Genomic DNA, 22,207 nt, shown 5'->3' with positions numbered 1-22,207 from the left:
ATATTCTCCAGTTCCATCCATTTGTCTAAGAATTTCATGAATTCATTGTTTCTAATGGCTGAATGGTACTCCATTGTGTATATATACCACATTTTCTGTATCCATTCCTCCATTGAGGGACATTTGGGTTCTTTCCAGCTTCTGGCTATTATAAATAGGGTTGCTGTGAACATAGTGGAGCATGTATCCTTATTACATGCTGGGGAATCCTCTGGGTATATGCCCAGGAGTAGTATAGTGGGGTCGTCCGGTAGTATCATGCCCAGTTTTCTAAGGAACCACCAGACTGATTTCCAGAGTGGTTGTTCCAGCTTGCAACCCCACCAGCAGTGGAGGAGTGTTCCTCTTTCTCCACATCCTCACCACCACCTGTTTTGAAAGGGTATTCTTACATTAGTAATCACACTAGAGAGTTACAGTTAAGCCTCCTTATGGAAGTTAAACTGTAAGCCATCTGAAATGCTCTAAGAAGAATCTGTATTCAGCATTCCTCTCTAGTTGAGAGGACTACTTCCAGATCTTTCTCTCCTGTGTAGTCCTACCAGACCATCAGCTCTTCTATAGCCCTGTCATGTGATATGTCTTCCCACAGCTGCCTCCTCTTCAAGCCACATTAAAACTCTAGCTCAGCCAAGGAAATCCACGGCCCAGGAAGACAGGCCTTATGGCTAAGTGCCAGTGATGAGCAGTCACTTTGGTTCGTTCTGACATCTTTTGTAGGAACCTGGAAGGCAACGTGTCCCTGAGGAGCTCTGCAGCCGTCTTCACATACTGCAAATCCAGGGGCCTCTTTGCTGGTATTTCCCTAGAAGGAAGCTGTTTGATTGAAAGGAAAGAAACCAATCGGAAGTAAGTTCAGATGGAGTGACTTTGATTTTTTTGAAGTACACGATGAGAATACTTCAAAAGTTGTCATAATCTAAGAATTTACAAGTACACTTATATTATTCATTTAAATGCAACAAGGTCTACATTTAAAATTTGTAAGATGAAATTAGTGTTGCTTGGGGCTGGGGAGATGTCTCAGCAGTGAAGAGTGCTTGTTGCTCTTACAGAGGACCTGGGTTTGTTTCCCAGTACCCACATGGTGGCTCACAACCACCAGCCGAATTCCAGTCCCAAGGGATAAGACACCTTCTTCTTACCTTTGAGGGCACCAGACAAGCATGAAGTCCACCCAGGCAAAAACACATAAAATAATAATAAAGTAATTAAAAATTTTGAAAAGTAGTATATGCTTATGAAAATAAAATTTAGGCAAAATAAAGCATGATACATTTTTCTTACTAATACTTTTCAACTACCTCCTCTTTCGCCTCAGTCTTGTTTTGCCAAATAATATTATAGTCATGGCATATATTCAATTGCAAATGCATTTTTTTCTGCTTGACATTGTAATAAGCACAACCATAAGTTGTTGGCCAGGCAGCATTTACTCAGTAACAATATGACATTATCATGTCTTGTAGTGAACACAGCAAATAATATTGTGGGTCACTCAGAAGTACCTCACTATGGAAGATTTCCTATCACCACATTCTGCATTGTCTTTGTCCATACCAGATGGGACCAATTTTGATTCAAAATCCAATTTTATTTTTGTAAAATTTGTTTTGCTCTCTCAGAGCTTCCTTAGTCTTGTTTCTGGACAGTTTTTCCTCAAGTGAGTTTTAGAGATCGGACCCAGCAGACTACAGAATCACAAGCCCAAGGGGCCCAGAGTCTAAGTGACATACAGGGCCTTGCCAGTGTGGACAGACACTCCACTGAGTTTGGAGTAAATGCTCCTACCAGACTCATACCAGTTTTCCCAAGAGTACAATATTATATTGCTACCTTGCATATAAAACAGAGCTAGTCTGATAAGGGAAATTAAGGTTTGCCAAAGACATCATATAGAAGCAAGAATGATGTGTCTGTCCACTTCTGTTTTCATGAAATTAAGAATGCTTTTAGAAACTCCTAATTTACCAGACAGTGGTAACACAGGCCTTTAATCCCAACACTTAGGAGGCAGAGGCAGGCAGATTTCTGAGTTCAAGACCAGCCTGGTCTACAGAGTGAGTTCCAGGACAGCCAGGGCTACACAGAGAAACCCTGTCTTGAAAAACCAAAAAAAAAAAAAAAAAAAAGAAGAAGAAGAAAAGAAAAAAAAAGAAAAGAAAGAAACTCCTAATTCTAGGTCTTTGGCAGTTTTCTTCCTAAACCTCAGCTAAATCTTAGGTAAACTATAACAAAAAAAAAAACTCTTAATCAACTGCAAATCCTCCAGTTAAAACAAACATTTTAAAGAAATCACAAAGCTATGTATAGGACTTCTTTTTTAGAAAAACATAGAGATAAGGCTTATGGAATATGTGTACCTTATATATTTATGTATTTCTATGTAATTTGTGTCTGTCTGTGTGACATGCTCCGTATATGAAGAAAAGTACATATCAATATTTATATTTATTAACCTAGAAAGTGAGCTTGGGGTGAGTCTATGTATGTCAATGTGCTGTATTTACCTCCAAAGCAGCTCTGTATGCTACAGAAATGTTCTTAATTTTGTATTTCCTAGATTTTACTGTCAGGACATTCGTGCTTATGACATTTTATTTGGAGATGTTCCACAGCCCGCTCAAGCTGAAGACCTTTATGAAATTCTTAATTCCTTCACTGAAAAGTATGAAACTGAAGGGCAGCGCATCAATTTGAGGAAAGTCGCACGGGAGCAGAGGAAGGTGCCGTGTCCAGGCTTCTTGTTTCTCTCAGAGAACACAGGGGTTCTGTCTTAGGATATGCTATCTCTGCTATCAGGGTCCCAGTGATACACTGAAATGCCTTTATGATTTATGAAAAGTCTTCAGAAATGTCCTAGAGTTTTGACAGGTAGAGATTTTAAGAATAGTTTGTCTTCTGTAATTGTATGTCTCTTAGGATGAAATCTGGTAATGTTGAAGAACCAATTCCAGCTGTGACTTTCTTTCTTTGGTCCCCATCTTGTTCCTGTTGTGCAGAGTAGAGTTGGAGTGTAGAGTTTAAGTTGTCACTGCCTTTCTCTGATGACTGTTTCCTGTGACTGTATCACTGGACTTATAGCCCCCTACAGACCACATACAGTTGTCAGAGTGGGAGGGGCTCAAGTGTCAGAGTGTACTAGAACACGCGCACACACACAGACACACACACACACACATGTCAGAGGGGGAGGAGCTCACGTGCTAGAGTGTACTAGGTCAGCCCACTTTAGAGTCTCCCATCCTGCACCATACATAGGACTTTTGGGAGCCCTGTTAAGAAATACAAAGGCAGAAACCTGGTAAATGATGAACAGATTAGAAACAAAACCATCTTATTATCATCAGTAAAAGTAGAGTTTTAAATTTTGTGTATTTATTCTTATGCCACCCAGGCCAAAGAATTACCTCCAAAACCATCATCAAGGCCACAGCAAACCCGCCCACCTGTGGAGCTGAATGCTGGCTCCCAGGGTAAGTGCTTTGTTGTAGTTTAAATATAACAGTATTTAAATAATTAAGTATTAAGAAAATAGCTAACCTTTGTTATATTTTGATATCAAATAGAAGAACATTTAGGAGAAAAATGAAGGTTCAGCATCTTCTAAACCATGACTCAGGCTTTCATACATGAGTCTTCACTGTTGTAATTTGTGAAGATGCCTCTCATTAATAAGGCATTTTCTTACATCTACAATGAGATTTATATTTATATTTAATTTTTTATCATATGGGACTTAAGAAATTACTCAACATTTAATAACACTCGGTGCTTTTGCAGAGGAAACTGTCTCTATTCCTAGCACCCACATAGCAGCTCAAAACTTCTGTAACTATTTCCAGGAGACTGGACACCCTCTTCAGGTCTCTGTGGGCAGTGCACATGCAAAACATTCATATGGATAGAATAAAAGCAAAAGAATCTTTAAAAATTCAATTTATTTTGCTGTATATACTTAGAAGTACATGGTCTTCACAAAGTGAACTAGGTACAACTATGCTGAGGACCAGCCTCGGTCATTTGGGGATTCTTAAGAGTGGGAGGATTGGATCAGCATGAACTCAGTCTCGGGCAATGATGAAGGTGCAAACTGACAGGTGACTCATTGCTGTTCTGAAGCTGCACTTGGAGACAGCATTCAGTCTCTCTCTCTCTCTATCTATCTATCTATCTATCTCTCTCTCTCTCATGTCTTTTTCTCTCTTTGAGTTCACCTCAGTCTTTTGTTGGTGACACACTTCCTTGTTATACAATAATACATAATCAAAAGCCTTTTCATTATTTTCCCCAAGCCCATTCATTAGTTCTCCTGGAAACCCCCATGTGGCTATGCCATCAGAAAGCACAGTGCGCACACAGTCACAGTTCAGTGTCTGCTAAAGCAAGTTAAACATTAACCTCTAACTCTCAGAAAAACCTCCAACTCACAGGTCATCTGGGCAGAAGCTTGAGGTTACAGTATTAGCATGAGAACAGAAAGGTGCTAAACAGGCTAGGGTAATGGTAATATTTTTAATTTGTCTTAAAGTTGCAAAATCTCTTGATTAAGCTCACTCAAATATATATTTCTGCAATACTTTTCAAACTTTTCCATATGCAATATTAATTCCTCTTACAGCTTCCCCCAGGGCTCCTTCACAAGCCTGAATTCTATCTCTTAGAACTTGTACCATAGTTTCCTTAGTCAGGCAATGCCAAGGGGAATCAGTTCCAGGAAGGTCAGCTCACTAATCCAGTAGACCCAACTATTTCTTCTCTATCCTGCCCCTCGTATTTTCTATGGGCATCCTTGTCCTTAGTGACCCAGGCCCAGTATTTCTTTTCCTTGGGGTCTTCAATTCTCTTAACTACTAAAGCTTCAGGTTTCTCAAAAAAACATTTCCTGCTTGAAATATCTGCTGATACAGCTCATTCATTGTGGGTTGGCTAAGAGTTCCCAGAGAATAACGAAGGCAGTCAGCCTTCACACCCAGAACCCCTTGACCCGCTGTGCCTGGGTTGACTGCTTGGCCCCCAGGGCCAGGGCAGTTTGGTGCTGCAGACATCAGAGCCATTTCCTTGTCTAGAAATGTTCTCAATCTGTTTCCCAGAAAGTTTTACCAGAGTTGTATTTGAAGACAAATATGATATTTTCAAAAAGGGCATAACAGATAAGCATACAAGAAAGATCAATGCCATCTGCACACTATATGGTTTTGGCTTCTTTGTCAAAGATCAAGTTTCCATAGGTATATGGGTTTATTTCGGGGTCTTTATTTCTATTCCATTGATTGACTTGTCTTTCTCTGATCCAATACCATGCAGTTTTTTAATCATTATCGCTCTGTAGTCAGGGATGGTGATTCCCCCAGGAGTTCTTTTATTGTTGAGTATAGTTTTCACTATCCTTGGCTTTTTTGTTATTCCATATTTATTCAAGATAGTACCTGAAGTTCTTGCTATCCAACAAAAGGAGGTCAAAGGAATACAAGTTGGAAAGGAAGAAGTCATGGTATCACTATTTTACAGGTGATATGATAGTATACAAATGTGTGCACTATTTGCAGATGATATGATAGTATACATAAGTGACCCCAAAAATTCTACCAAACAACTCCTACAACTATAAACAACTTCAGCAAAATGTCTAGATATAAAATTAACTCAAACGAATCAGTAGCCTTCCTCTATACAAAGGATAAACAGGCTGAGAAAGAAATTAGGGAAACAACACCTTTCACAGTAGTTATAAATAATGTAAAATATCTTGGTGTGACTCTAACTAAACAAGTGAGATCTATATGACAGGAACTTCAAGTCCCTGAAGAAAGAAACCTAAGAAGATTTCAGAAGATGGAAAGATCTCCTATGCTCATGGATCAATATATGGCCATCTTAGCAAAAGCAATCTACAGATTCAATGCAAGCCCCATCAAAATCCCAACTCAATTCTTCACAGAGATAGAAAGAGCAATTCTCAAATTAAGGTTTTCATACATGAGTACTATCTTTACATCATTTCCACCCCTTTCTTTCTCCTAATTCTTCCTGCTTTCCCAATTCCCTTTCAAATTTATAACCTCTTCCTCATTATTTTTATCAAAGATGATATATAAATATGTATGTATATATGCATATAAATATGTGTTGTGTATATATATAATCTTTACATCCTTTCCATTCTTTCCCATTGTGTATATATAAAATCTTTTCATCCCTTCTTCCATGATGTTCCCAGTGCCTTGTTTGTAGGGCAGAAGGATTGGATTGTTTTGTATTGTTTTGTAGTGTATTGTACTGTACTATACTGTACTGTATTGTATTGTGTTGTGTTGTATAGTATTGTAGATATGTCACCTAGGATTGAGTACCCCACAGTCAGTCATTGTCTACATTCTGACCAGTTGTAGCTATCGCTATAATGGTTTCCATCTGCTACAAATAGCATCTTTGATGACTAACGAGAACTATACTTATCTCTAGACATAAAGAAAAGTGCTTATAATACAGTTAAAAACTTATACTGGTTTAGAAAATTTAGAAACAGTAGACTCTTCTATAAGGTCTGTGGCCTCACTGGCTATGGGTAGTTGACTGTGTTTCCAGTACCAGGCATGAATTCCCTCCTGTTGAACAAGGTTAAGTCCAACTAGATGGTTGCTAGTTACCACTAGCTGTAAGAACCACTATTGCACCACTGGGGACATCTTTCCAGGGTGGTCATTGTTTTAGTCCATAGATGTTACAGTTAGGCAAGGCTCTCCTTTATCCCTTGGTAGCTTGTATAGAACCTTACAGTTCTGCAGAGGTATTCCTCAGGGAGGAGGCTATTAGGTTTACTCCAGCTCCATTCCACCAAGTCCTGTGTCCAAACTGTGGTGTCTTCAACAGTAGTGTCTTACTTTTAAATTCTAGGAGGCAACAAAGGGCAAAATAGCCTGTAATGTTTTGGGTGCTCTTGGACTACCCTGGGCCCCCATGCTTAGCATTGGGGTTTTGTTAGTGAGTCTATGGCTCTTGGAGGGATCATTATTACACCAGAGTGGCATAACTTCATTTAAACTATAAATGTGTGTGTGTGTGTGTGTGTTTGTGTGTGTGTGTGTGTTTGTACAAAATAGAATGTTTCTCTCTGGCTCCAACATCTTTGGTGTTATTTAACCTTCCTCCATTCCTCTCCCCTACCTCATTTTCCCATGCCCCCCTTCATAGTACCCATATCCTCCTAACTTACTCTCTAGAGTTCTTTCTCCTACATCCCATAGTCCCTTTTTTCTTCCTTCCTTCCTTCCTTCCTTCCTTCCTTCCTTCCTTCCTTCCTTCCTTCCTTCATTTATTTATTTACTTACTTACTTACTTACTTACTTACTTACTTATTTATTTATTGGTTTTTCCAGACAGGGTTTCTGTGTAGCCCTGGCTGTCCTGGAACTCACTCTGTAGACCAGGGTGGTCTTGAACTCAGAAATCCACCTGCCTCGATGTCCCAAGTGCTGGGATTAAAGGGGTGTGCCACCACTGCCCAGCCCATAGTCTTTATTTAGCTTCCTGGTTTAAGAGCAGGTCTCTCCAGGTTCTTTTTTTTTTAATTTTTTTATTTACATTGCAAATGATTTCCCCTTTTCTGGGTCCCCACTCCCCGCAAGTCCCATAAGCCCTCTTCCGTGCCCCTATTCTTCCATCTACCCCTTCCCACTTCCCTGTTCTGGAATTCCCCTATACTCTTGCACTGAGTCTTTCCAGAACCAGGGATCACTCCTCCATTCTTTTTGGACATCATTTAATTTGTGGATTATGACCTGGGTATTCAAAGTTTCTAGGCTAATATCCACTTATCAGTGAGTACATACCATGATTGATCTTTTGAGACTGGGTTACCTCACTTAGTATGATGTTCTCCAGCTCCATCCATTTGTCTAAGAATTTCATGAATTCATTGTTTCTAATGCCTGAATAGTACTCTATTGTATAAATATACCACATTTTTTGTATCCATTCCTCCGTTGAAGGACATCTAGGTTCTTTCCAGCTTCTAGATACGACAAATAGGGCTGCTATGAACATAGTGGAGCATGTGTCCTTATTGCATGCTGAAGAATCCTCTGGATATATGCCCAGTAGTGGTATAACAGGGTCCTCAGGAAGTGACATTCCCAGTTTTCTGAGGAACTGCCAGACTGATTTCCAGAGTGGTTGCACCATCTTGCAATCCCACCAGCAGGGGAGGAGTGTTCCTCTTTCTCCACATCCTCGCCAACACCTGCTGTCTCCTGAGTTTTTGACCTTAGCCATTCTGACTGGTGTGAGGTGAAATCTCAGGGTTGTTTTGATTTGCATTTCCCTAATGATTAATGATGTTGAACATTTCTTAAGGTGTTTCTCAGCTCTCCAAAGTTCTTCATGTGAAAATTCTTTGTTTAGCTCCATACCCCACTTTTTAATGGGGTTATTTGGATCTCTGGGTTCTACTTTCTTGAGTTCTTTGTATATATTAGATATTAGCCCTCTGTCGGATTTAGGGTTGGTGAAGATCCTTTCCCAGTCTGTTGGTTGACATTTTGTCCTTTGGACGGTGTCCTTTGCCTTACAGAAACTTTGTAGTTTTATGAGGTCCCATTTGTCAATTCTTGATCTTAGAGCATAAGCTACAGAACTCCAAACAGACTGGACCAGAACAGAAATACCTCCCGTCACATAATAATCAAAACCCCAAATGTACTAAACAAAGAAAGAATACTTAGGGCAGTAAGAGAAAAAGGGCAAGTAACATATAAAGGAAGACCTATCAGAATTACACCAGATTTCTCACCAGAGACCGTGAAAGCTAGAAGATCCTGGGCGGAGCTCATGCAGACTCTAAGAGAACACAAATGCCAGCCGAGACTACTATACCCAGCGAAACTCTCAATTACTATAGATGGAGAAACCAAGACATTCCACGACAAAACCAAATTTACACAATATCTTTCTACAAACCCAGCCCTACAAAGGTTAATAGGGGGAAAGCACCAGTACAACGAGGGAAACTATACCCTGGCAAGAGCAGGATATTAAGCTTCTTTCATCAAACCCAAAGAGGATAACCACACACGTATAAAATTAAAATCAAAAATGTTAGGAAGCAATAACCACTACTCATTGATATCTCTTAACATCAATGGACTCAATTCCCCAATAAAAAGACATAGACTAACAGACTGGTTACGTAAACAGGACCCTACATTTTGCTGCTTACAGGAAACACACCTCAATGTCAAAGACAAAAACTACCTTAGAGTAAAAGGCTGGAAGACAATTCTACAAGCAAATGGTCCTAGGAAACAAGCTGGAGTTGCCATTCTAATTTCAGATAAAATTGACTTTCAACCTAATGTCATCAAAAGAGACATGGAAGGTCACTACTTGCTGGTCAAAGGAAAAATCCAGGTTCTTTCCTCTCATCTTAGGATTCACAAATGAGGGGAAACTATGTGACATTTGTCTTTCTGGGTATGGGCTACCTCATCCAGTGTCATATTTTTTTTCATTCCATATGTTTAGTTGTAAATTTTGTGAGTTCCCTTATTTCTGGGCATATGCCAAAAAGTATCTGGGTCATATGGTAGATCTACATTTAGCTTTTTTGATAGTCTCCACACTATTTGCATAGTGGTTGTACCAGTTTGCAGTTTTACCAACAGAGAGCAAGGGGGCCCCTTTCTCTACAGCTTCTCTAGCATTTGTTGCAGTTGTTTTCTTCATCTTGGCCATTCTTCCTGGAGTTAGATGAATATCAAAATAGTTTTAATTGTTTTTTCTAATTATTAAGAATGTTGAACACCTAAAGATACTTCTTAACCATTATTTTTATTTCTTCTTTTGAGAACTTTTTGTTTTGATCCTTAGCCCATTTTTAATTGGGTAGTTTGCTATCTTTATTCTTTTTTTTTTTTGAGTTCTTTGTTTATTCTAGATATGAATTGTCTGTAGGATGCTTAGCTAATATTCTTTTTACTCTGTAGGCCTTCTCTTGATTGTTACTTTGTTATACAGATACTCTTTTGGTTTCATGAGATCGTAGATGTCAACTGATGACCTTAACTCCTGGGCCAATGCAGTCCTAGTCAGGAAGTCCTTCCATGCACACACATCTCGTAGGCTCTGCCTTTGTTTTATTCTAGCATCGCCAGCTTCTCACGTTTCACATTGAGATCTTTAATGCATACGAAGTCCCTTTTTGTGCATCATGGTAGACACAAGTCTAATCACATCCTTCCAAATGTAGGTATCCTGTTTTTACCACAGTATTTGTTAAAGAAGCTGTCTCTTTTCCAGTGTGTATTTTTGATATCTTTGTCAAATATGAGATAGCCATGATCATGCACACACATATTTAGGTCATCAGTTCAGTTGATTTACATGTCAGTTCTTGTGCTGGTACCATGCTGTCTTTATCTCTGTATCTCTTGACTAGAGCTTGAAACCTGGTATGTTTACTCGTCCAGTCTTTCTAATCAGGATTGCTTTGGCTCTCCAGGCTCTTTATGTATGATTTAGGACCTTTCCCCCCATAATTTCTATGAAAATATAATATATATTTTGTTTGCATTGAATCAAAAGCAATCTATATATTGCTTTTGGTAGGATTTTTTTTCAATATTAATTCTACCAGTCCGTGAATGCGGAAGTCTTTCCTGCTTCTGATGTGCTCATCTCCTTCTTTCTCTAGAGATCTAAAGTTTTCATTGTAGGAGGTCTTTTACCTTCTTAATTGGCTTTATTCCTAGATATTTTGTTTAATTGTTTCATCCTATCTTATGTGTTTTATCTTCATGTATGTGTGTGTGACACATGTGGACAGTACCCAAGGAGACCAGAAGAGGGTGTTAGACTCCTGGGAAGGGAGGGAACATGCAGTTGTGAGCTGCCATGTGCAAACTGGGAGTCAAACTCAGATCTGGGCTAGCTGGCACTTTTAACCTCTCAACCATCTCTCCATCTTCTTTTCTTTTTTTTTGGTGGGGGGATAGGATGGGGAGAGAATTGGATGGTGGATTTCTTTAGTTCTGTTTGGAGTTTTATTTGGTTACGCTTTTGTCTTTTCCCTGAGGCTTATGTGAACAAGAGTGTTTCCATGATCTCTGTCAGGATGTTTGTTAACTAATATCTAGAAAGACTGCTAATTTTTGTTAGGTGATTTTGTATCTTAGCACTTCATTGAAAAGTGTTGATTTTTTCTATAAGTTTTCTGGTGGAATTTTGGGGATTTCTTAATGTGTAATATCAAATCACCTATAAATAGGGATAATTTGACATATTTTTCTATTTGTTTCCCTTTAATTTCCTTTTCTTGTTTTATTGCTCTAGCCAGGTTCCAAGTGCTATATTGAAAAGAAGTGGGGATGGTGAACAAACATGTTTCAGTCCTAATTTTAATGAGGTTGCTTCAAGTTTTCTACATTTGGATGTTGGCTATGGGTTTATCATTTATAACCTTGATTAGGTTCAGGTATGTACTATCCTCTTGCCCTACTATTTTAGGACTTTTATTATAAAGGCATGTTGGGTTTTGTCGAGGTCTTATTTTTGAGATGATAGTGTGATTTTTGTCTTTAAGTTCATTTATATGATTTGTTATATTTATTGACTTAAATATATTCCTGTATCTCAGGGGTAAGGCCAACCTGATTGTTCTGGATGGCCTTTTTTATATAATCCTGTAATTGTCCCAGAAGTATTTTATTTAGTATTTTTGTGTCTATGTTCATCAAGAATATTGCCTTATCATCTTCTTTTGTGTCGTGTCTTTATTTAGTTTGGGTATTATAGTAATATGTGCTTTGTCAAAGGAGTTTGAAAGTGTTCCTTCTGTCTCTATTGTTTTTAATAATTTAAGAAACATTAGTTTAGATCTTCTTTGAAAGTCTAGTAGACTCCTGTGGTGAATCCATCTGGCATGGACTTTTTGTTGTTGTTGTTGTTGTTGTTGTTGTTTAATACCAAAGGCTTTTCATTACTATTTTGGTCTCCTTTTTGGTTATGTGTTTGTTTAGGATGTTGGTTTCTTGGTTTAATTTAGATGATTTGGATGAATCTAGAAATCTGTTCATTTTTAGGTTTTTTTTTTCCTTTTTTTTTTTAATTCGATATAATTTATTTACATTTCAAATGATTTCCCCTTTTCTAGCCCCCCCACTCCCCGAAAGTCCCGTAAGCCCCCTTCTCTTCCCCTGTCCTCCCATCCACCCCTTCCCACTTCCCCGTTCTGGTTTTGCTGAATACTGTTTCACTGAGTCTTTCCAGAACCAGGGGCCACTCCTCCTTTCTTCTTGTACCTCATTTGATGTGTGGATTATGTTTTGGGTATTCCAGTTTTCTAGGTTAATAACCACTTATTAGTGAGTGCATACCATGATTCACCTTTTGAGTCTGGGTTACCTCACTTAGTATGATTAGGTTTTTTTTTTTTTTAACATAATAGACTATGGAGTTTTAAAGTATTTCCATATAATCTGAGTTTCTTTGACATCTGTTGTAATATTTCCATGTTCATCTCCAATTTATTGATTTGGGTTATCTCTTTCTTTCTTTTGTTTAATTGGGCTTGTCAATGGTATTTATCCTCTCCAAAACCAGCTCTTAGATTATTGATTCTTTGTATTATTTTATTTGTTTCTGTTTCATTAATTTATGATCTGGTTTGGGGTTTTTGTTTACTTGGTTTGTTGGTTTGGCTTTGGATTTTTCAAGACATAGTTTCTCAGTGTAGCCTTGGCTGTCCAGGAACTCACTTTATGGACTAGGCTAGCCTTCAACTCAAAGATCAGCCTGCCTCTGACTACCAAGTGCTGGGTTTAAAAGAATAGGGCACTACTGCCCCGCTTATGCTCCAGTTTTTAATATTTCTTGTAATCTATTGGATTGAGTTTATTTTATTCTTGCTTTTCCAAATTCTTGAGTTGCATTATTACATCAGCTATTTGTATTTTTCCTGATACTTTAATGTAGGCTCTTAGAGCTATAAATTTCCCTTAGGACTGCTTTTCTTTTTTATTGTCTTTCAAATTAATTAATATAATCACATTACCCCTCCACATCATTTCCTCCTTGCCCTCCACTTTCTTTCAAATGTATTGGCTCTTAATCTTTTATCATTATTGTTATATATACAAATAAATATGGAAATGCAGCCTGCAGAGTCTGACTTAGGCTGCTCATCTCTGTGGAAGACTAATTCTCCTCAGCAACCATGAATTGTCTATAGCTTTTCAGATAGAAGTGAGTACCTGTGTGATTTCCCTCGTCCACATTGGTATTTCTATAGGTGTTATCATTTTTCTTGTCTTGTTATCATTTTACTGGTCTTGTTAAGCAGATATATTGAGATTTTGTGGGTATGCCTTCCCTGTCTTATCTAGAAGATACAATATTTCAGCACATATCCCAGTTTTTCTGGCTTTCCACTCCCTCTTTGACAATATTCTCTGAGCCTTAGGTATAGGAGATATGTTGTAAATATATCAATAAGTGCTAAGCATCTCATAGTTACTTTTTCTCTGAATTTTGAATTCAGATTCCTGTCATGTCTTCTACAGCAAAAGAACTACACTTCCATGTAGAATAAGTTTATAGAATACAGTTAGGGATCATCCTTTTTTATTATAGTTGTAGGTACTCCTCTGAGATCTGTGATCTTACAAACCACAGGTAGTTAAGCCACCAGGTTTGCAATCCTAGTCATGAATTCCCTCTTTTAAGTAGGTTTTAAGTCCAGTTAGACAGCTATTGGTTTCACCAAGACATATATCTTGCTATATGCTGATCATTGTTGAATTTCATAGGCTTAGGACTGCTTTTAATGTGTCCCAGGGGACTTGGTTGTATTTTGTTTTTATTTTTATTTAATTCTAGGATTTAAATTTTTTTCTTTGACCCCATTTATCATTAAATAATGTGTAGTTTAATTTCCATGAGTTTGTGAAAGTACTAGAGGTTTGTTTGCTGTTGTTTTTTAAGATTTATTGTGTTGTGGTCAGATCAGATACAGGGAGTTATTTCAACTTTTGAATTTCTTAAGATTTCTTTTATTTCCCAGTATGTGATCTACTTCAGAGAAGCTTCTGTGTGCTGCTAAATAGAAAGTATATTCTTTGGTGTTTGGATTGAATATTATATAGTTTTTTATTAAGTACATTTGATATATAATGTCATTTAGTTTTGATGTTTCTCTCTTTCTTTTTTTTTTTTTTCATTTGTCCAGGTGGCCTGTTTTTTGAGAAAGTTTAGTATTAAAATCACCTACTATTAGTGAGTTGGAGTTAATCTGTGTCTTTAATTCCAACTTTACTCTTTTTGTGAGATTGGATATTCCAGAGTTTCAGATACACACACACACACACACACACACACACACAAATATGGGTGGTAATGTCTTCTGAGTTAATTATACTCATGATAAAAATGAAGCATTCTTCTTTTTCTCTTCAGATTAACTTGTTTAAAATCTATTTTGTCGGGTATGAGAATAGTGAGCCCTCAAGTTGCTTTCAGGTCCCATTTGCCTGGCATACTTTTTCAGTCCTATTCCTTTAAGGTAGTGCCTATCATTGAAGGTAAGATAAGTTTCTTGTACACAACAGATAAATGGATTTTTATTCTTAATCTGTCCAACTAGCCTATGTCTTTTGATTAGGAAGTTGAGGCAATTAGTGTTTAAGGTTACTGTTGAAAGATGTGTCTTGCTTGCTGTTATTTTGTTGGTGGTTTTTCCTGTTTTTGTTCCTAGTCATAGTTTGTGTTTCATTAATTTTAGCTTTATTTGTTTTCTTTCTATAGTATCTTGGCTATAATCATTCCTCTCTTCAGTCCAAATTATTACTTCCCGTATTCTCTGTCAGGCTAGTTTTATGCACATTAATTCTTGCATTCTGTTTATGTCATGGGATGTTTTTCCTTTTCCTTTTAACTATGGTATAGTTTTTGCTGGGTATAGTAGTCTAGGTTAGCATCCATGGTCTGTTAGAACCTCAACTATATTGCTCCAGTTTCTTCTGACTTTTAAAGTTTTCTTTGAAAAATCAGCTGTTACTCTGATGGGTTTTCCTGTATTATGTGAGTTGTGGTTTGTCTCTTGCATTCAGTATATCCTCTTTTGTTCAGTATACTTGGTGTTCAGCTATAATATGCTGTGGGGCATTTCACTGTGCTACTTATTACCTGTATGAGTATGCCTTCCCTTAATTTTCAGCCTTCTTCTATGATCCCGTTGAGGATCTGGTATATGAACTGACCTGGCATTCTTCTTTTAGGCCTATAATTTAAAAACTTAGTCTTGTGGTGGTGTCCCAAAGTTTCTGCATGTTCCATTCCTATGTTTTTTTTTTTAAATATTTCATATTCTTTGCTTGAGTGGTCCAGTCCATTTACTTTATCTTCTCCTACTTATATTCTGTCTTCTCCTTGATCCATTCTACTTATAAGGCTTTCCCCCTGCACTAATTGTGTTGTTGAATTTTCTAGTTCCATCTTTATTTCAGCTTGAGTTCTCTTCAGGATTTCTATCACATTACTGAATTCGATTTTCTAATTTTGAATTTTATATGTCATTTCATTTATTCATATATTTGTGTTTTCTTGGGTATTGTTCAGGTATTTATTGCTACACACTTTAACTTCTTTGACCTATTTGTTCATATTTTCTTTATAGTTCTTGAATTCTTTGGTGAAGTTTGTGATTCTTCTTTCAAATATCTGTATCCTAGAGTTCATCTAAATAATTCAGAGAACATTTCTATGGGGTCAGTGGGTTTATGGGCACAGATCATACTGTGTTGACCTGTCATTATATGAAGTATTTGTACTGTGACCTGGTCACATGGACCTCTACTGTTGTTTGATATGCCATGCTAGCCTACCCCAGGCTGGACTGCTGCAGAAACTGGAAGAGCTAAGCCTGCAAATAGAAGACTGGTGTTGCTTACAACTGTGGAAATTGACCAAAGAAAGGTTGTGCAGAACCTACGTGACCAGAGATAGGCCTGGGAATGATGTTAGCAGGAAAGGAAGGGGGTCCGTGTTCTAGTCATATTTGATCAATCTGAAACAAACCTAGGCATATCTGAGAATGGAGAATATTAAATGGCCTGTGGCATGACTATGAGGTATTTTCTTGGTTGATTATCAACATAGTATAGCCCACCACACTGTGACCAGTCCCACCCCTGACAGGTGGACCTGGGAAGTATAAGAAAGGCAATTAAATGTGAGCCTAGAGTAAGCAAGTAAGCAGCTTTCCTCCCTGGTTCCTGTCTGTGCTTCTGTCTACTTCCTGGCTTTCCCTTAATGGTAGACTGTGACCAAGAGTGCATAAACCAAATAAATCCTCTACTTCCTAAATTTGGCTTGGTTATTATTTATCACAAAAGTAGAAGGTGAACTAGTACAATCACTTTTTCAGGACATTTATCATTAGAATTGTGTTTTTCATGTATCTAGTTTATTAACAAATAGATTGTATTAAATGTATACTACAGTGTGTAATATTTCATAGACTGTAACATAAAATTGGCTGTACCTTGGATCTTGCCCTTCAAGAATTTTTGGTATAGGAAGAACATTGCATGTTAAAATGCAACTACTATTAGTGGAAGGAGGACTAGAATAAATAGTAATGTTCTTCATGAGGATAACAGGCTTGTCCCAGTCCTACTTTTATGTTTCAAATCCATTTTCTTAGCCCAGATTCCTCACTTACTCTGATTATGTACATTTCTCACCATAGAAGTTCCACACCATGTATATCTCCACCCAGATACATTCTTTAGCATGTAATGCTCCTCTTCAAATACAGACCCACTATGATATTATCTATCACAGTCTCTCTCAGCGCATGCATGCCTCTCTTCTGTTTATGTTGTAACATCTTAATGTGTTTCTCCAGCAAGGACGACTTATTTCCTTGTTAACAGGATTATATTCATTCATCCCTATATGTTGGTGAATTTGAATCCTTGATTCATATATTTTCTGGTGTTTTAGATTTATTCTTTAATGAAAAACTCTCCATTTTTATTGGTCAGTGTTTTTCCTATTGGGATATTTATTTTCTTGCTAAAACTATTTAAAAAAATGTGTTCTTGTTGCTTTGTCATTGGGTTTGGTGTATTCTGCATTTATTCTAGGTATATGTTCATGTATTTTACTAAGCCCTGGCTGTCCTGGAACTCTCTCTGTAGACTAGACTGGCGTTGAACAGAGATCCGCCTGTCTTTGCCCTCTGAGTCCTAAGATTAAAGGTGCATTACATCACTGCCCAGCAAAAGTTTTAATTGTTAAGTGAAATACATTTGTCTTCTACTTTGTATAAATTCATATTTTTTTAAAATCGTGACTAAGGAGGTCTTTCTACCTTCTATTGAAATAATTTATTCAGCACCTCAGAGTTTTTTGGTTTGTTTGTTTATTTGTGTGTGTGTTTGTTTGAGACAGGGTTTCTCTGTATAGTCCTGGCTGTCCTGGAATCACTCTGTAGACCAGGCTGGCCTTGAACTCAGAAATCTGACTGCCTCTGCCTCTGCCTCCCAAATGCTGGGATTAAAGGCGTGTGCCACCACTGCCCAGCCCACCTTAGAGTGTCTTATGAGAGTGTTAGTGTCTGGTTCAGGTATACTTATTTTTCAAATATTTTGAGATCATTTTATCAATTTTTCCCTTCATCTCCTAATATATAAGTTAAAACAATGTTAAATACTCTTATTCACTCTATAAAATTTAGATTTTCATCTATTATCTTTTTTGTATATTAAGTTCGCAGTATCATATTCTGCTCTTATGCTTTTTCTTGGTAGAGATGTTTACTTTATGTCTTTTAGCAAAATTTTTAGTTTCTTTTGTCTTGTTAGTTTTTGTTTCATTTTTGTTGCTGTTTGTGTTTATTTTGTTTCTAGATTTCTCTCCTGGTAGAGTAGACTGATGGTTCCTGTTTCCATCTCAGAGTTGAGGAAATCTTAGTTGGAGTATGTCTGTCTAATATCTGGCAATCTACCCAAAGTTATTTCTATTCAGTTTCTTCAAGTGGGTTCTTTCAAGGTTCCTGTAATTTCTCTCATGTGGATAGCATTTTCGGTGTCTTTCTATTTATGAATTTCATGGTATGTTTGTGTCCTCAGAGTGCATGAGGCCACCTGGGCATATGGAGAGGAGGAAATTTCCAGACCTCTGGTGCAGGAGGAATTCCTCAGAGCAGGCCCAGTTGAGAGTGTGAGACTATGGTTTGAGGGCTGAAAGTGGGTGCCGTGCATTCTTTCTACTGGGAAAGGCCTGCTGATCGTCCTTAGTCAGCCATAGTGGGATTCAGCTCCCTGTGGTTTATAGTCTCTACTTCAGGAGGAGAAATATGATTGTTTAATACAGTAATATACCTTATGACTCTTTAAATCCATCCTGAACTTCAGGTATCTATCAGAGGCTGTACAGTGGCTCATCTGTGTGAAGTCTGAATGTTTAGAGATCGCTGTGTGGGCCTGTAACCTTTCTCACTAAGGTATTCTTTGGTTGCTTCTGGAAGAGATGTGCAAAGACCATGAACTAGTATCAGGCACTTCAGCTTCGTATGCCTCGTAATGACCTTTTGTACAGCTTTGGGCATCTCTCAGTTTACAGCCTGGCCCAGTAGTGTAAACAAGGTCAGGATTTGATGGTTTTGTGTATTTTATATACTGTAATAAGCTTTTAAAATCCCTCCATTTTATTTTTATTTTAACAGGTAATAGAAATGAATATAAGCTATATCCTGAGCTTTCTAGCTATCATGAGAAAACTGGTAAGTAAAAAGCTATTACTTAAAAATTACATATAACCACCCTATAGTCACATAATTTCCAGTTAATTTGATGGGTTATGAAAATCTCTGGGAAGGGTTCATAACTCTGAGATTTTTTTTAAAAAGTGTAATTGTAAATATTCTTTTTTTGGTTTTTTTTTACACTCCAGATTTTATTCTGATGCCCCCAAGTCCACCCTCCAACTGCCCCACATTCCATATCTCCTCCCCACGCCCTCCCACCCAAGACTCTAAACTCCTGGAGCCTCCAGTCTCTTGAGGGTTAGGTGCATCTTCTCTGACTGAACCCAAACCCATCAGTCCTCTGCTGTATATATGTTGGAGATGCTCATAATAGCTGATGTAGGCTGCCTAGTTGTCAGTCCAGTGTTTGAGAGATCTCAGGGGTCCAGGTTAATTGAGACTTCTGGTCCTCCTACAGGGTTGCCCACCTCCTCAGCTTCTTCCAGTCTTTCCCTTATTCAACCACGGGGGTCAGCAGCTTCTGTCAATTGGTGGGGTGCAAATATCTGAATCTGATTTTTTTTAGCTGCTTGTTGGGTCTTCCAGAGTGCGGTCATGATAGGTTAGTTTTTGTGAGTGCTCCATAGCCTCAGTAATAGTGTCAGGCCTTGGGGCCTCCCTGTGAGCTGGATCCCACTTTGGGCCTCAGGCTCCTCTCCGTGTCCATCCCTGCAGTTCTTTCAGACAGGAACAATAGTGTGTCAGAGTTGTGACTGTGGGATGGCACCCCCCTCCCTCACTTGATGCCCTGTCTTCCTGCTATCTTTCCTTACTGTTGGGCTTTTCATCTTTGAGTCCTGAGAGTCTCCTGCCTCCCAAGTCTCTGGTGCATTCTGGAGGGTGCCCCCAACCTCCTAACTCCTGAGATTGCCTGTTTCCATTCTTTCTGCTAACCCTCAGGGTTTCAGTCCTTTTCCCTCACCCAATACCGGATCATGTTCCCCTCTTCCCCTGACTTCCCCTGACTTCACCACCCCCAAGTCCACTCTCCCTCCCAGGTCCCTCCTGCCCTCCCCCACTTCTGATAGCTTTCTTCTCCCTCCCAAGTGGGACTGAGGCATCCTCACTTGGGCACTTCAGCTTGTTGACCTTCTCGCGTTCTGTGGACTCTATCTTGGGTATCCTGTACTTTTCTTTTTCTTTTTTTTCTTTTTTCTTTTCTTTCTTTCCTTCTTTCTTTCTTTTTTCTTTTCTTTTCTTTTCTTTTTTTTTTTTTTTTTGGCTAATATCCAATTATTAGTGTATACATACCATGCATGTCCTTTTAGGTCTGAGTTACCTTACTCAGGATGATATTTTCTAGTTCCATCCACTTGCCTGAAAAACTCCTTGTTCATAATTGCTGAATGGTATTCCACTGTATAAATGAACCATATTTTCTATATCCATTTCTTCTGTCCTGGGACATCTGGGTTGTTTCCAGCTTCTGGCTATCACAAATAAGGCCTTTATGTACATAGTGAAACATGGGCCACTGTGGCATGGTGGGCATCTTTTGGGTGTATTCCAAAGGGTGATGATGCTGGGTCTTCAAGTAGATTTATTTACAATTTTCTGAGGACCCTCCAGATTGATTTCCAGAGTGATTGTACCAGTTTGCAATCCCACCAGCAATGGAGGAGTGTTGCTCTTTCTCCATATCCTCTCCAACATGTGTTGTCACCTGAGGTTTTGATCTTAGCCATTTAAATTGGTGTAAGGTAGAATCTCAGGGTCATTTTGATTTGCATTTCTCTGATCACTAAGGGCTTTGAACATTTCTTTAGGTGCTTCGCAGCCATTCGGGATTCCTCTGTTGTGAATTGTTGGTTTAGTTCTATATGCCATTTTTTGATTGGGTTATTTGGGTTTTGGGTTTTCTTTTTTTTTTTTTTTTTTTTTTTGGTGGGGGGTGGTTAGCTTCTTGAATTCTTTTTTTTGAATATTAGACCTCTATCAGATTTTTTCCCAATCTGTAATTTGCCAATTTGTCTTATTGACTATGTCTGTTGTCTTACAGAAACTTTCCGGCTTCATGAGGCCCCAAATGGCATGCTTTTGGTCTCTGACAGACTTTGAGAAGCCAGTAGAGTCTGTGTGGGACCAAGCATTGCCATTGACAGCCCATGGTTTTCTAGTAAAATCATTTCTCCATTCATTTTACTTAAATATTCCTTAGAAATTTATCATGAAAGAATTAAGCACTTTTTTAAAAGTGGGTTGAACACACTGAGGCCAAAGATTAAACAGCTATTAATTTAATGTTCTAAATTTGCCACTGAAATCATTAAATTATATGCTACTGAGTTTATAAACTATTGTGGAATTAGCCATTCTATATAAATATAATAACATTGTCAAGAAACCAGGTAATCAAATTTTTAAGTATTATCATGTAGATAAAAAATATGTTAAATGTCTTTCCTGGTGAGCCTAGTGCTTTTGGCTTTTCCTGGCTCAGCTGGGCCCTGCTGTTCTCAGTTTTCATGTTTCCTGCTATAACCCCATGGCTCTGATCCCATTGTAACACAGTGTTCACAACATGTAGCATGTATGGAGGCCAAAAGACAACTTGCAGGAGTCAGTTCTCTCTTTCTGTCATGTGGATCCTAGATATCTCTCTTGGGCCCTTCATCTTTCAAAAGGAGAGAATTCTAAGGTTAACATTGTGAATATTGAGAGATTGTACAGTGTGGGTTGTAACACCCTTCAGGGAGCCAAAAATCAAACCCTAACTCATCAATTTATATCTTACCAGCTCACACTTCAGCTTCTCTCCTAAAATATTTATAATTTGATTATATTTTCTTGTTTTAGGCAGTTTGAATCAGCCAATAGAAGTGACAGCATTATACTCTTTTGAAGGACAACAGCCAGGGGACTTGAATTTTCAAGCAGGAGACAGAATCATAGTCATATCAAAGACTGACTCAAATTTTGATTGGTGGGAAGGAAAACTTCGAGGTCAAACTGGAATTTTTCCAGCCAACTATGTAACTATGAATTAAAGTTCATACTATTTTGCTATTTGATAATTACACAAAAATATTTCTACACCGACAGGATTCACTATTTACTTCAAACTGTTTAAACACACCCTTGATCTGCAAATGTTTTTATCCAGTTGTAAAATATTTTCTCTGCATATAAATAAATGGTTAAATTAACATTTGACTAAGCACTTTGTGTTAACTTAATCAGATAAACTGTTCTATAGTTACCATCGACATTTTTTATGGGCATGATTCTTTGGTGTTCATCAGACCCTGCCTTGACTCTAACTTCTTTCTTTCTACCTCTGTTTTGGTATAAACAAAGGGTATCTGAGAAGGAAGGCCACTTGCTTTATATGAACATAGATCAACCTCTGAACACCATTTAACAAGGTTTAGGTGATTTTAAATGAGCTTGTGAACATAAAGA

General features: G+C 38.0%; 1 protein-coding gene across 1 annotated transcript in view; it reads left to right on the top strand.

Moving 5' to 3' along the window:
- Nucleotides 1-21,951, top strand: part of Sh3yl1 (SH3 and SYLF domain containing 1) — a 47,281-nt gene extending 25,330 nt beyond the window's left edge. Inside the window, exons 6-10 of the mRNA XM_052186003.1 lie at nucleotides 721-849; nucleotides 2,564-2,726; nucleotides 3,398-3,476; nucleotides 18,725-18,781; nucleotides 21,602-21,951. Coding sequence (XP_052041963.1) covers nucleotides 721-849; nucleotides 2,564-2,726; nucleotides 3,398-3,476; nucleotides 18,725-18,781; nucleotides 21,602-21,792 — 619 coding nt within the window. The 3' untranslated portion in view covers nucleotides 21,793-21,951. The remainder of the gene's footprint in view (nucleotides 1-720; nucleotides 850-2,563; nucleotides 2,727-3,397; nucleotides 3,477-18,724; nucleotides 18,782-21,601) is intronic.
- Nucleotides 21,952-22,207: the final 256 nt, after the last annotated feature.

This window comes from Apodemus sylvaticus, chromosome 6 (assembly GCF_947179515.1).
Source record: "Apodemus sylvaticus chromosome 6, mApoSyl1.1, whole genome shotgun sequence".
NCBI lineage: Eukaryota > Metazoa > Chordata > Mammalia > Rodentia > Muridae > Apodemus > Apodemus sylvaticus.
The sequence above is the reverse complement of the archived record's forward strand: the minus strand, read 5'-3'. Positions and strand labels throughout refer to the sequence as shown.